General features: G+C 38.1%; 2 protein-coding genes across 2 annotated transcripts; both read right to left on the bottom strand.

Moving 5' to 3' along the window:
* Nucleotides 1-5457: 5457 nt before the first annotated feature.
* LOC104456007 (beta-galactosidase 15-like) lies at nucleotides 5458-11254 on the bottom strand. Its single transcript, XM_039300887.1, is given in 20 exon segments — nucleotides 5458-5712; nucleotides 5799-6075; nucleotides 6159-6370; nucleotides 6470-6703; nucleotides 6812-6924; nucleotides 7053-7156; nucleotides 7258-7312; nucleotides 7315-7465; nucleotides 7558-7719; nucleotides 7816-7934; nucleotides 8051-8138; nucleotides 8226-8331; nucleotides 8417-8505; nucleotides 8606-8749; nucleotides 9095-9187; nucleotides 9286-9352; nucleotides 9466-9578; nucleotides 9917-10012; nucleotides 10095-10891; nucleotides 11145-11254. Coding segments are annotated over 19 exon segments (2511 nt in total). The 5' UTR covers nucleotides 10266-10891; nucleotides 11145-11254; the 3' UTR covers nucleotides 5458-5595.
* LOC108954050 (pentatricopeptide repeat-containing protein At5g12100, mitochondrial) lies at nucleotides 10955-14212 on the bottom strand. Its single transcript, XM_018874720.2, has one exon. The coding sequence runs from the start codon at nucleotides 14210-14212 to the stop codon at nucleotides 11750-11752; it is 2463 nt and encodes an 820-aa protein (XP_018730265.2). The 3' UTR covers nucleotides 10955-11749.
* Between the last annotated feature and the right edge of the window lie 1531 nt (nucleotides 14213-15743).

Here is a 15743-nt window from a genome sequence, read left to right as displayed (position 1 = left end):
AAATATGGTAGAACGAACAGATCATGATTATTCAAAACAAAATAGAACAAAGCAGAATGAATAAAATTTTGACTAATAAAACGAAGCAGAATAACAGAACAAACAGATTCTGACTATTCAAGATGATATAAAATAAAGTAGAATGAACATGTTTTGACTAGCAGAACAAAGCAGAATAAACATGCAAAAGGTTGTCAAGATATATATGATAAAACAAATAGATTCTGACTATTTAGAATGAAATAGAACGAAAACATATTCAATCTAGATAAATTCTAGGAGAATAAACATGTAAGATGTCATCAATGTTATTCAATAACCACCATACCCATAACATGCACATCAAAGTTTATTCAATCAACCAACCAAATTAAAATTTAAAGGAGATCGAACCAACTTAATGCCTAGAAACTTTATTTACCTCAAACAAAGGCGAACTGCAAACCACCAATTAACCGTCACCACCTTCTAGTTCTCACATTGGAGATTTTAGCTCACAAATTGAGATTGAAGATGAGGATAATAATGCAAATTTTCTTGAGATTTTTGCATATATCAAAAGGGTTATAAGGCCAAATAAAAGATGTTTTATTAAGATTTTTACTAAAATAAAAGTGGGTCTTCATTTGTTAGGTGTAACTATGCATGCAAATGACCAACACGATGTTACATAAATACAAGGCAAAGTCTATGACATGACTAAAGAAGAGGCAATAAGCAATGACTCATTTTGGGGAAATCATAACTTAATCTTTAGGTCTCAAGCTTAACAGTGAGACTTTTTCTTAAGGAGACACTTGGCCATCTAAACCCTATTTCAAGAACAATTAGATGTTACTAATTTTAATTGAAATTTTGTAAGTAAAATATAATAGGAAAACTTAATCATTCTTCTTTCAATATCATTAATGTAAGTAGATCACTACTATTATTAATTAATCAATATTTACACAATTATATCACCCATCAACTATTAAGATGACAATCATTGAATTAATATCGTTCTATTATTGATACACACATAATTCAATTTACACGTCGAACTTGGGACGATTTACGTTTACGGAAAAATTATTTATCACAACTCATGAAATTTACGATTCACTAAAACTTCTACATATTCGTTCGAATATTAAGGCAAACAATACTTAGTTTTATAATCTAAGTATCATTATCATATACCAAAAATCCTAAATTTCACATAATTACATGTATAAAATTCCAAATATCACAACTCTTCCCCCTCAAGAAATTTAGTCCTCGAAATTACATAATCACTCGAAGAGATGAGGATATTTGCATCTCATATTCTCTTCACTTTCTCAATTGTCTCTTTCATATTGTGCTATTGTCACATGACCTTAACTAAGGGAATGGTATTGTTTCTAAGGACTTTTTTCCCTTTGTTTCAAGATTTGTACAAGTTTCTCCACAAAAGTTACTCTCTCGTCTACCTTGATCGTCTCAAAATCTAGTATATGTGTAGGGTTTGACTCATATTTCCTCAATATAGACACATTAAAAATATTGTAAACATTGGAAAGTTTGAGTGATAGTGCTAATCAATAGGCCAAGTCACCGATCTTTTCAAGAATCTCGAATAGCCTTATAAACCTTGAACTTAGTTTGTCATTCTTTCCAAATTGCGATATCCCTTCCATCGGTGACACCTTCAAAACTTCCCCCTAATAAATAACGGCTTCAAATCTTCAATACGAATACAATAGCGGCAAGTTCTAAGTCGAATAATTCAATTCATATGGCTTCAACTGTCTTGATAAGTAAGCAACTACCCTTTCATGTTGCATCAAGACACACCCAAGTCCCTTATGAGATGCGTCACTATAAATTACAAAATCTCCAAATCTTGATGGTATCGTCAAGATCGAAGCCGAAGTTAATCTTCTCTTAAGCTCCTCAAAGTTTTGTTTGCACTATCCGACCATTCAAATTTCACATCCTTCCTCATTAATTGAGTCAATGATGCCGTGAGATGAGAAAAACATTCCATGAATCTTTGATAATATCCAACTAAACCCAAGAAACTTTGAACTTCTGTCACAGTCGTCAGTCTTGGCTAATTTATTATCGATTCAACTTTTGTTGGGTCCACATATATCCTTTCACCTGTTACTACATGACGCAAAAATACTACACGATTCAATCATAGCGCACATCTGCTAAACTTTGCATATAATTGGTGCTCATGAAGTGTTTGAAGCACAAGTCTTAGATGTTGTTCATTATCTTCTTGTTCCCTTGAGTATATAAGGATATTATCAATGAATACTATCACGAATTAATCCAAAAACAGTTGGAACACTCTATTCATCATATCCATGAATATTGCTAGTGTGTTAGTTAAACCGAGATGCATAACTAAGAACTCACAATGTCCATACCAAGTTCAAGAAGCTATTTTGGGAATATCTTCCTTCTTAATTTGCAATTGATGATACCTCGATCTTAAAACGATCTTGGAGAATGCCGACATCCTTTGAAGCTGATCAAATAGATCATCGATCCTTGATAGTGGATCTTTATTCTTGATCATAACTTAATTCAATTGCTAATGATCAATGCAAAAGTGCATGGACCCATTTTTTTCTTCATAAATAAGACCAATGCACCCTAGGGCGATGCACTAGGTTGAATAAATCCTTTGTTTAGTAATTCTTACATTTGCACTTTAAATCATTCAACTCTACTAATGCCATCCGATAAGGGGTCTTAGAAACATGTTCCATTTTATGAGCTAATTCATTAACAAATTCAACTTCATGCTCTAGCGGCAACCTAGGTAAATCTTTTGGAAATACATTGGGAAATCTTGAACTATAGGGATCTCTTCAAGCTTTGCTTCTTCCTTTGATTGATCCGCCAGAATTGCTAAGTATCCTTAACAACCATTGTCAAGAAGACGATACATGTCCATTGCAAAAATGAGTAGCGTTGAAGGATTTGCCCCATTTCCAAAGAATTCAAAACTAGAATGATTAAGTGGATTAAATTGGATTGTTTTCCAATAACAATCCACTTTAGCTTGTTGTTTGTGAAGCCAATCCATTCCCAAAATAACATCGAAGTCGTACATAATTAGCAAAAGCAAATCCACCATTTGATATTGTCCACCTATAGTGACATTACAGTGTTTGCACACTAGAGAGGATAGAATCTAATTTCTTAACGATGTGAAGATACTAAGAGATATTTCAAGTCGCTCATTATTTATTCTATTCAATTTTATGAATTGAATAAATTAGTTTTAAATTAAATTAAATTAAATTAACATTAATATTGATATTAATATTAAAATTCAAATCCAATGTAAAATGACGTCGTTTTCAACTTATCTTTGCCATGTTAGCATACAAAACAACATTGTTTTGCACCTGCCTCACCAAAAAAACACCACATTGTCATTTTGGCTAGAATTTCTTGCCGTTGACACTTAGTAGATCCATTTTACTTTGATTTTGGCACTTGAGTACACTTAGTTCCATCTCGAGGGTGTTTGGGACTCTATACTCATACAAGGGAGTTCACTCATTGACAAATAGGTTGGGCAAAGGTCTTTATCACATGACCTCATTTACATGCAAATCATTATAACATAACAATTACCATATATATATATATGACCGCATCTACAAGTAACATCATAATGATCTCCTGACATTTTCCATATAAAAAAATAGAATTCAAATATCAATTTATCATTATCTACAAACCCACAAACTCTTATTCATAAAACACTCATCATTCAATACATAGCGTCATCTGCCATGTAATTATAGTGTAAATAATATCACATCAAACTCTTGTCATTTATCATATTAACAGAAGAAACCAAGCATCAGTTAATTATCATTTATAATAAACCAACTCTTTATTCATAAATTAATCATGATTTAATTTAAAAACCCACAACACTATTACATCACATGAGTTTATGATCGTTCCCAAGTTGCCATCATCACTAAAATGTATGATGAGCTACAAGATCCATTACACAAAAGACACTTTTACGATAAATTGATTTTATACCCAAAATGTTTAGAGTTCAATTACCAAGAGTATTTCGACCAAAAAAAAAAATCACCAAGAGTATAGCAAGACTGTATATTCACTCTTAACATCATATCCAAATCAATTTTATAAAATTCAAGCTTAACAAAATTACAAAATTAATTCTATAATTTCTCAATTCAAAAGTTGACTATTTATGTTAATTTTCTCTTAATCTACCTCTACTAGTCAAATTAATTAGCTCAGGCGATTTATTTTCTATTTGGTCCATATGACTGTCTTATTAACACTATATACATGTCCCGGATTCTTATATTATTACTGAAACAACCACCTTTTCAAAATACTTCTTCAATTAAGTCCAAACTTTAATTAGTTGGGTAAATTTTTTAGATTTAGACATTTAATTGCATAATTACAATTACCTAAGAGCCTACCACGATAAGCAACCTTGACTTTTATACAGTCCCCAAAACTTTCTGTTTTAGAATAGGAGACCTCTAACTTTTGAAATTACAAAATAGCCCCCATTCTACAATACTTGGATTATTTTACTCGATTTATTTCCTTTATTAATTTAACTTAATCATTAACTAATAATATTTTAATAATAAAAACCACTGTTCACAAAAGATAATAACTAAATGCTGAGATATGAGTCTAACTTTACTAGAGTGTCACCCACTTCATGAACATTTAAATGGGTCCATGTTCCGTGCAATATAGTTGTTACACAACCCACTTCAAAATATTAACAGCGTAATTATAGTTTGAAAATTAATAAATATTTCAAATTAATGATAATGGACAAGGGTTGTGTAAAAATAAAATTACATGAAGCTTAAATAATACAAGCTAAGCTTGTGTATTCAAAAGTAAACCCTTCTCCTTCAATTGAAGTCCAGTGATCTTCCACCACATTCTTGCGAGAATCTCTTTCAGATTCAAACCAAGACAATTCAAGCACCTCTTACCGCAATTGATCATCAAGAACGTGCAAGATATTCAAACACGATTCCCTCCATACTATGGAAGCAATCGATCTCAATTTGTAGACAAATTTTCCAATTACACCAGATTTTTGTGGAAAATACAATCACAATGATGCAACTTAATCATACTTAGTCCACTTTAATTCTACTTCTAAATTAAAAGAGGGAAGCTCGAAAATTTTCTTTGTTTCCTTAAACTGGGAAGAAATGAAAACCAGAATAATAAATACTTTTTCTAAAAAAAATTGCCCTAAATGCATTTTCTTTTCTTTTCCTCTATAAATCGTTTCTACTTATTGTATGCATACATAATGACGAGATAGAAGCCCCATAAATTGTCAGATCATTTAATAAGAAATTCACAATGGAGGAGTGGAGTTGAAAATTGAAAGGTGTACCTAATGAATGATAAGTAGTATTCAGAGCTATATAATTCCAAGGGAATGAAACAAGTTAAACATCCTAGCCAAAGAGGTTAAAGAAACATGAAACATGTAAAACCCCTTGTACCCAATTAAAAGAAAAGCTGAATATCCTAAAAAGCATTCTCTAAAAGGAAACCAAAAAATAAAATCTATGGAGAATCGCAGGTAGCTTCGACAGCGAGTCTATAAACATTCAGGTGGCACTCGGTCGGTCTGAATGTGTTCTCCGAAACATCAAGTGTACAGCTTTCTTGTCCAAGACATTGCTGCAAAAGACCGGTTTAGCTTAATTAGTTTATCTCAGAGTTTGATAATAGTAATTAGGAAAAGCGTATTTTGATTTGTTTATTACCTTCTGGATGACTGAGGGCGTGTTGGGAGCTTCGCAGCTACCCCTCGCGTAAGACCCACAGACGCCAGTCGGCTCGCCGAAGCTAGCGAACTTGATTTCCGACATGACGTGCCCACCCTGGCACGACAGCTCCAGCTTCTTCCCCTCGTCGGTGGTGGCACAGATCGTCCCGGCCGTCACGGTTTGGAACCTCACGTGGAGCGGGGTGCCACCAAACTCCTCGAAGAGTACCAGCTTGTTGCCGTCGCCTTGAAGGAAGGAGCGCGGGATGTGATACCTACCCCAAGAACAGAAAAACCGCAGTCATAACCTTGACAAAACCCTAAAAACAACAAGGGTGGATGTCTACTGTTTGTTTACCATCTTAGGCTAGGTTTTCCGCAGTTGGTCAAACACTTGTCGGAGTTATAAGCTCCGCGGTAATCGCAGGTGGCGGTGCAGCCATCCTCGCTAGCAACGAAGCTCGGCCAAAACCTGCCGATGTTGTGGCCATTGACCCAAGCAGTGCCTTTGCCAAGCCCTTGCAAGTCCACCACCACAGGGTCGCTACCCATAGGAGCCTTGAAGGTCGTCTGTCGAGATTCCAAGGCAAAAATTTTACAATTAATCAGCATATTTTAGGCAGATAAATCAAAGGATCTGGATGAAAAATACCATTGCTTTCTTTTTACCTTGTACCATACGAACAATCTGTTCGAGGGGAGATTGTAAGATTTCCATCCATGCTGGTGGCGAGCGTTGTCCAGCTGTAGGCCCTTCTCCTCCTGGCCGGTCAAGCCCACCTTGTACGTCCACGAGTTGGTCGACAGGTCCACAGTCACCTCGTCGCTTTGCCCTTTGTTGCCGATCAGCTTCACCGGACCGTGAATCCCAACATTAACCGTATCGAAGTTGGCCCCATAGTGCTGCTTGGGATATCATCACAAGCAGCCACATTAATGGGAAAAAAAAAACAAGAAAGCGAACTTAATTTTTTTTTTTTTTAAAGAAGCTTGCAATACGAATTTTCATACTTGCAAACCGACGGTGACACTGAGGAGAGAAATCGAGTTAGTTTTGCCGTGCTTCAGCTTGATGTCTTTCTCCATGATGAATTCCAAAAGATCGCTCGTACCCCATTGAGACCCTTGAGCCAGATAAAATTGGATTCCAATGTTAAAAGGTAATAAGAAGCATGTGTACGATATAGATTGCTGTATTTTACATCAGTCAACCTAATTAAATGGAGATTATATAGATGAGAGCTCGACTCACCGACATGCTTCCCATTGACAAAAGCATGAACGATGTGCCCGTTGGTGTGGACATGTAAGGTGATCGCCTTGCTGGTGAGGCTATCGTTCTTGCTCAAATCGAGACTGTATAAACATTCGTGGAGAGTCACTAATTTGCTGTGCAAATTCATATCAAAAGGCAATCGAAACACCATATGATACACGAGAACCGTCATTACATTTACCTAGTTAGATACCACAAGTAGTCGCTAGTGTCATTAGTGGACAGTCTTTTGATCCAAGCTCATTTGCGGTCATCACGCTCCCCTTAGCAACACCTTGATGCAAGCTCTCGGGATGCTCCGGCCTCCAATCCCATTTCAGTTCATAGGGCTCCGTCTGATCGTTGGCTTCATTCGGCAGCTTCACCATTACTGTCTGTTGGCCGTTAATCTACACAATATTTAGGATTTCATTAACACTAAGATCGTACTAACTTAAGTAGAATAATAAATTGGAAATTAGAAAGAAGAGTCTTGTTTCACCTTAGCGGTATTGTAGACCTCGGTGTAGCAATTGGGGAGGATGCTAACAGACCACGCCGGGACCGTGTAATTACTCCCCATGAGATTGACGGTGAAGTCCTGGCTCTCGTTCGCGTTGCCCAGGAAACAACTTTGCTTCCCCTCATACATGTACACGGTGCCCTGATCGACGAGAATATATATGTAATTATTATCAGCAACGTCGATGAGATTATGCTCGATCAATTCCAAATCTCAATTAATTAACTAGTTACTGACCGACATCATGTTCCCGTAATCCACATCCCTCTTCACTCCATGCGTAAGGATCTCCTCCATGGACATGATCAGTTCGTGGAGCCGTTTCAGATGTCCCCATTTCGGTTGATTCAAGTTACCTATCAAAGGCGATGAGTGGTAGCAAAAAATTGAACAGAAATTGACCAAAAATTGCTATTTTTATTTATAGCAATTTGGAAATTGAAATTAAAAAAAAAAAAAAGAAGATAAAAACCATATTCATCAAGTGGTGCATCATAGTCATATGATGTCGTGATATAGGGACCGCCGGCTGTTCTATCAAAGTTCGTTCCGCCATGGTACTACAAAGGGAATAAAATAACTGTTACGTAAATAGATTAAAATAAAATAAGTGTAAAGAGTATAGTGATAGATTAATGTATAATTACCATATAATAGTTCTGAAGAGATCCGCCATATTGGAAAAATCTTGCTACAGCAAAAGCAAGATCCTCGGCAGTCCTATGTGGATCCTTCATGCCCCAAACCTTGAACCTAATTAATTTTCAAATTGAACACGAATTAAAATTTATATTTTGAGCATATAAAAATTTGGAAGAAAAAAAGAAATTTTCCTTACCATCCGGACCAGTTCTCAGTCCACCATTTAGGGCTCTTTGGATTGTTAGGAGAAAATTGGTCACAATACCATCCATTACATGTATTGATCTACACGAATAAATGAAAAACACTTACTTTAACTCAAAAATCAATCTTTTTTCTTTAGGAAATGCACATTACATTGATAATCAATTATAATTTATTGTACCATTGGCGAAGGAGCATCGCTTTGTTGACACATAATCCATGGAACTTGGATGCCATAACTTTCGGCCAATTGTGCGCACCAATTGATGTATGACTTCCCATTGTTCCCATAAGCCCATTCCACATTTCCGTACTCGTTCTCAATCTTGATCAAATCACAAAATAAATGTCAAATCATTAAATCGAAATAAATCTTTCTTAGTGCATGTAACTAGAAAGATTCTCATAGCCACTTTGATACTATGCATTGGAACGAAATTTAAATTGTCAAATACTTAATTTAAAAATTTTTATCTTCAATTTTTTTTTTCACACATAAAGTGTTTATTCAAACTTCAAAGTAAATATTAAACATAACAAAAGCCAAAATATTAATTAACACATAATCGATTTAATTATTCTGACAAGTTAGAAGCTAAACAATAATTAAACCACTTCAATAAAAGCCAATTTTTTTATAAAAAAAAAAGTACGAAATTGATTTACATACCTGAGCAACGATTATTGGGCCACCTTGGATAGCAAAAAGACCATGCTTTTGCATCATGTCTACTATCAATGTGACAAACGTTTTCATCTCATTCTGTTACAATACAAAAAATAAACAATCCATCACAAATTCAAACTAGAGATGTTAAAATTAAGAAATTAAAGCTACAAATTGCATAAAAATAATATTACCTGATAAACGGTATTGTTTGTTCTCACCTCTACACCAGGCAAGTTGTGCAGCCATACGGGAAACCCTCTGAATATAAAATCATAAGGGGAAAAAATAATTAAATGCTCACCAAAGGAAATATAAGGCAACACCAATTCATAAAAATTAATGGAGAATTTGAAAAATTATAACATAATTACCCATAATTCCACTCCGCACATACATATGGGCCAATCCGAAGAATGGCATAGAGCCCCGCGTCTTCTATGGTTTTGATAAACCGGACTAGATCTTTATTTCCTTCGAAGTCATACTAAACAAATAAAACACCCCAACATAAAACCAGATTTAAATTTGCAATCTAGAGCAACATTTTACAATAAATAATGACTAAATTAGTAGGACATAATAAAATATTTTGAAACCACCGGCCGCAGTGGCTCCACTGAATAAGACTCTACTGATCCTCAACGAAAATGTGAATGGTTCAAAACCCAAGGGAGGTGCTAGGTGTATTAAGTGTGACTCAGGGCTGGTGGGTCCTCCTACTTAAGTGTCACCTGAGGATTTATGACGCGGCTGTTTGGCCGCAGTTCTGTTCCTCCAAAGACAAAATATATATATATATATATTGAAAAATTGTTTAAATACCTGACGGTACAATGGCTCGTGGGCATTCCAAAAAACGTAAGTCTCAATGGCATTGAGGCCACCCGCTTTTGCTTTTATAATGAGATCACCCCACATCTGACAAAATAAAACATTGCAAAAATTCATGACTCCGTCCCAATTCGATTTAGCAAACTATCATAAACATCTCGAAAAATACCTCAGGAGTGCTACGAGGGTAATGAATAGAACCGGAAATGATTATCCTGCTTTGACCGTTGAGTTTGATCCCCCTTTCATCGTAGGAGACATCGAGAGGGACCGCGGAGGCGATGAGGAGAAAGCTCACGACACTGAGAACAGCAGCAAAACACGGACCGAAGGTCGCCATGTCCGACCAGCAGGCACAGTTCGTCCCTTAGACTCTAACTCACGAAGAATTGCAATCTCTATGGCAAAATTCGCAACATTGATGCTATATATAAGCTCACAATAGATAAGCGCTCTTCGAGAAGAGGGAAACGGGTGAGGCTGTAAATAGCATGCGCCTTTTACGGAGTGATTTTGTGCAGCAGAAATTCCAAAAATGATGTCAATTAATGAATAGTTCCATTTTGTCTTATGTGGTAATGTTCATCTTACCACAAACTTAGGGAAGGAAATCTCGCCTTATTTAGATATGTCTATGACCATCGTCCTGAAAAGATTTGCAGGGCCACAAGACCAACGCTGATAGCTGTAAGCCTTGAATGTTTGTCTTATATCGTAATGTTCATTTTACCACGAACATAGGAGAGGAAAATCTGGCCTTACTTAAAATATTTCCATGACCATCTTCCTGAAAAGATCTGCAGGACCACAAGACCAATGCTGATAGCTGTAAGCCTTGAATGTTTGTCTTATGTTGTAATGTTCCTTTTACCACAAGCATGGGGGAGGAAAATCTGGCCTCATTTAATATATTTCCACGACCATCTTCCTGAAAAGATCTGCAGTACTGGGCAGCTCATTTTTCAACTATTCAGGAAAAAGTGAAATTCCATGAAGTATCTTTCTTTTCTTCAGAAAAGAACACACAACTGAAAGAGAGAGCATAAATTGACACAGGACAAGAACACAAGCAAATAAAGCAATTTGTTTTTCTAGAAACTAATTTTCTGGAACAAGACATACCAGATCTCTCCAAAAAGGCAGTAAAAAAAACCTTTCAACAGAGCATTGCAATGGAATAAACTAGGAAAAACTAGCGAGGGTGACCTGTTTTGATTACCTTGAGACTACAAAGGTACACATACTTCCAGCCTTTTAGGGTAGCTGATTGCTAAGTCCATATGTCTTCCACAGTAGCCAAGTCCGTCCATCCTCCCACCTCGTTTCCAGCTGCAATATGCCACCCGCATGCTGTGCCCCCCCTTTTTTGACAATTTTCTTCACATACCACCGTACGTCTTCAAAAGCAAAAGGCAAACTAAACTGACGCCACTGAATCTAATTCAAAGGTAAGCTGTCACAGAGCTACATTTGAAGTTTCAGTAGTTCATTCCAAATATACAGTACATATACAGAGATGTTCACTTTAGTGCCCTGGAGGAGGGGAGACAAATCAAGAAAGAAAATCATCCATCAATCTGTCTTAGGGGATCCCATTTACTTTGACATCAAAGGGAATCGAGTGAGTTTATGTGGGAAAGTCCTGCTGTCCTTATAAATATAGTACGTAGAAGAAAAAACAGCTACACATCGACAGAACTAAATCCACCATGATTCGCGGATTTATCCAAAGATGAAGTTGAGGCAGACAACTTGATTCATTTCCAACTCGAGGCCAATCTGTTTTGACTTACATAATCTGAATTTTTTTCTCATTATTATTGACTACATCTTCGCAACCAGGGAGATTTTTTCGTCATTACTGGCATTCCGGTTGCTCATTTCTGAGCAAACTATCTGGGATTCTTGTAACTTACCCTCTTGTTTGAGGCCAGCAATGAGCTCATGGCATGAGGAGTCATTCAACGAGAAACCATCATCCATCATTTCTCTATACCAATCATATGCCCTGGCAAAATTTTTATGATCACAATATCCCTTTACCAGTACGTGGTAAGTATCTGCTTTAGGAGACAAGTTACTGGCCTTCATGCAATTAACAAGATCATTCACTGACGACAAAGTTCCTTCTTTGAATCGCCCCCTAATCAAGTTATTGAAAGTCATTTTGTCAGGCTGAAGTCCCCTGTCTACCATATCATGGTACACAGCAAACGCCCTCTGAACATCTCCATGCTCGACATAACATCGAATAACTTCGTTACATACCAATCGATCGGCAGCCAAATTCATCTCTGACATTTCCTCAAGCAGTCTATCCACAACAGCCGTTCCTTCTTTGCCACATCCACTAATTAATGGATGGTACGTTTTTAAAGTGGGCCTGATTCCCAAAGCCTTCATTTTCTCATATAACTCAAGACACTTTTGGGAATTCCCTACACCAGAATATCCTGAGATCAGAGAGTTGTATGTGATAACATCAGGAGCATAGCCATTACTTATCATCCGGGGAATCAAGTTCTCCGCTTCCATTGGCTTCCCACTTTTGCATAACCCGTTAATCAAAGCATTATAAGTAACAACCGTTGGAGCAATTTCACTTTTCAGCATCTCTTGAAAGAAAGTGAAGGCAGTATTCATCTTTCCAGCTGCACAACTGCTGTCAATTAACATATTGAATATATGTGAATTTGGCAAAATCCCTCGAGCTACCATATCTCCAACGACGCATTCAGCCTCAATGAGCTTACCATTGTTGCAAAGACAATGTATCAGAGACCCATAGCTCACAACATTTGGTTTTAGACCATTATTTTCCATTTGTTCTAGAATCTGAAAGCACCTATCAAAATGGCACATGCGTCCATAGCCGTCAATCAAAATGTTGAATGTCTCCACATTTGCTGAAACTCCTTTCTCCGACATCTTCTTTACCCAATACTCCGCACTCTCCATCTTCTTCATGTCGCATACCTTGCTGATCAAGCAATTGAAGCTAACAGAATTGGGCTTCACCCCAGCAACTTCCATTTGTTCGATCATTGAAACGGCTCCATCCAGATCGTTTCTCTGACAATATCCGCTCACAAGTGTGTTATATACAGCCACATCAGGATCAAGTCCATTCGCGATCAACTTATCCAAAATCTCCACAGCCTTCTCCACCTTCCCTTCTTTGCACAAAGCATTCAACAAGATGCTACACGTGTACATATTCATTTTAACACCTTTCCCCATAACTTCTTCACAAAGATCCAATGACGCATCCACGTTGCCAGACTTAAGATGCCCATCGAAAAGAATGCTGTACGTGAAACCATCAGCAGCGAGGCCACGAGCTTCCATCTCATCCGTCACTCTCTTTGCCTCCTCCATCCTCCGCGCTCGGCACAGGCCACTAAGCAACGAATTGAACGTGATGAGATTCGGCTGCACATTCTCCCCCTCCATCCTCCCCCTCAGGTCAAACGCCTTCTCCATCTCCCCCATCTTACAATACCCATCGATCAACGAGTTATAAGTGACCACAGTGGCAGCCACATTCCTGTTAGACATTTCATCAAACAGCTTCTCTGCATCCCTTACCCTCTTCTCTTTGCAAAGCGCGCAGATCATCAGATTGTAGATAAACGCGTTCGGACTGATCCCTCTCCTCTTCATATCATCCATCAACTCGAAACCCCTCCTCAAGTCCCCCAATTTCGCCGCGGCCTGAATGGCCTTCGCAAACGTGAACCGGTCCGGCCTCACATCAGACCCGAATATCTCCCCGAAGAACCCGAGCGCCTCCTCGAACCGCTTGCTCGTCACCAGCGACTCGAGCAAGAGGTTGAAAGAGCCGAGGCTAGGGAACAAGCCGTCCCCTTTCATCAGCGCATACACCTCGGAAGCCTCCCGGGTCAGCTTGGAATCGGCGTAGACCGACAGAAGCATGTCGGAGAAACTGCCCTTGAGGAGCGGGCAGGAGAGCGAGAAGAGGGTGAACAAGTCCGAGGGGGAAGCGAAGAGCTTCCCGGAGAGGACGAGGGACCTGACTTGCCTCCGGGCGGTGTCGGTGCGGCCCTGCTGCAGGAGGACCCGGATCCTGCGGACCTGCTCGTGGCGCTCCCCGTCTCCGGCGGCGACGGCGGCGGTGGCGGCGGCATCCTGAGCGGGGTCGGGGCCCGGCGGGGGAGGGGCGGTGCAGAGGGAGGAGGAAGGGAGGAGGGAGGCGGCGGGGCTCGGGGTTCCGGCGGGCGGAGCGAGGCGGAGGAGCTTCGGCAGTGAACGGAGGCGCCGCGCCATTTTGGGTTTTGCTCGTCGGACAGGCGTGGCGGGTTCTTCTTTAGTGAAAGGTGAACCGGGAGAAGGGACGAAGGCCCAGTGGGCCCAGTGGGCCTTCTGCTTACGGAGATGGGCTGAGGTCGAGGCTTCACGGCCCGTCTAGGTAGGCCCAATATAGAACCCGTGAAATAGGTCACTGATCCGAATAATCAGACAAGATACGAGACTCGACGCCCGGGGGCGGTGCTCCTAGCAGCCCCTTCAATTGCAGTATTGGAATGAGGGGGGAGGGTTCATTCTTATGAAGGAAAACTGTTTTTGTAAAATTGTTTCCTGACTTTGTGTTTTGATGACGGATAATTAATTGATCTGTGAAAACCGTTTTCTACGGACTAAAAAAACCAGCAAGTTTAAATTTGAGGGAAAACGACTTCTCCTCTAGTAAGAAGGAAATCACTTTTTCTAAACCACCAAAGCAAATGTTTTTCCTTGAAAAAATGATTTTTAATTGAAAGTTTTTTCCTTTCTCATGAAGTTTTCAGTAAAATAAACATACGCATAATTTAACACCTATAATGTTGTAAAGCAATGGAATATAATAACTATTATGCCGTTTGATTCGAGTACTTAACACCTGTTACAATGTTTGGTAACATATGTAATAAGAAGGAAGAGCATCAGCGTCTCTTAAATAGTCCCAAGATAAAATAACACATCACTTTTATTAGTCAATTGCGAGGTTGATGCCCAATTAGATATATATTTAAGATTTTGATATGAAATTAATTATTATCCAAAATAATCACGTGCTACAAATTACAATGTATATATATATATATATATAGTGTGTGTGTGTGTGTGTGTGTTTGTGTGTGTTTGTGTGTGTGTACGCACACACACATTGTAATTTGTAGCTAGTAATATTGATATTTTTATTAAGATTATGATCAAAAGTCAAGGACATAAAATGTGATATATTACATAATGTACTACAGTTATTAGTTGAATAGCCGGTTATGAATGTACCTCGAATATGTTATAAAGATTTAGAAATTTAATAAATAAATTTGCATCCATCATTTAAAGATTTATTTATGATTATGATATGAAATTAATTATTCTCCAAAATAATCATGTGCCCGGTGTCTTAGTTCGCCGACCAATGGCCCTCAAGGGTCTCCAATCCTCTTGTCGATCAAATTGATCCCCTCAATATATGGATGGGGTTTGGCTTTATTTAGTAGGGTTGCTAAATAAAATGATTACAATTTGTAGCATAATAAATACACATTTTCAAATAGATTTTCGAATTTAATTCAATAGCTTAATGACGTTGTTCCTAAGATGAGATTATATTTTGAGAGAGCTTTGCCTATGACACATAATTGTGTTATTAGCGAATGGGAGATCCAAGCGCGTAAGTTATCCAATGGTGCTTTGACAACCACAAGAAAATTGCGAGAAACCAAGACAATTTCAATCGAGAGATATTTTCTATTTTAAAGAGCAAAGAAATATAGCCTTGCAGCCACGGCCAAGGCCAAGCTTACTT

This window comes from Eucalyptus grandis, chromosome 1 (genome assembly GCF_016545825.1).
Source record: "Eucalyptus grandis isolate ANBG69807.140 chromosome 1, ASM1654582v1, whole genome shotgun sequence".
NCBI classification, from domain to species: Eukaryota; Viridiplantae; Streptophyta; class Magnoliopsida; order Myrtales; family Myrtaceae; genus Eucalyptus; species Eucalyptus grandis.
Note: the sequence above shows the minus strand (reverse complement) of the source record. Positions and strands in the feature narration are given on the sequence as shown.

Coding starts and splice junctions, on each gene's coding strand:
- LOC108954050 (XM_018874720.2), bottom strand. CDS start 14,212: ATGGCGCGGCGCCTCCGTTCACTGCCGAAGCTCCTCCGCCTCGCTCCG.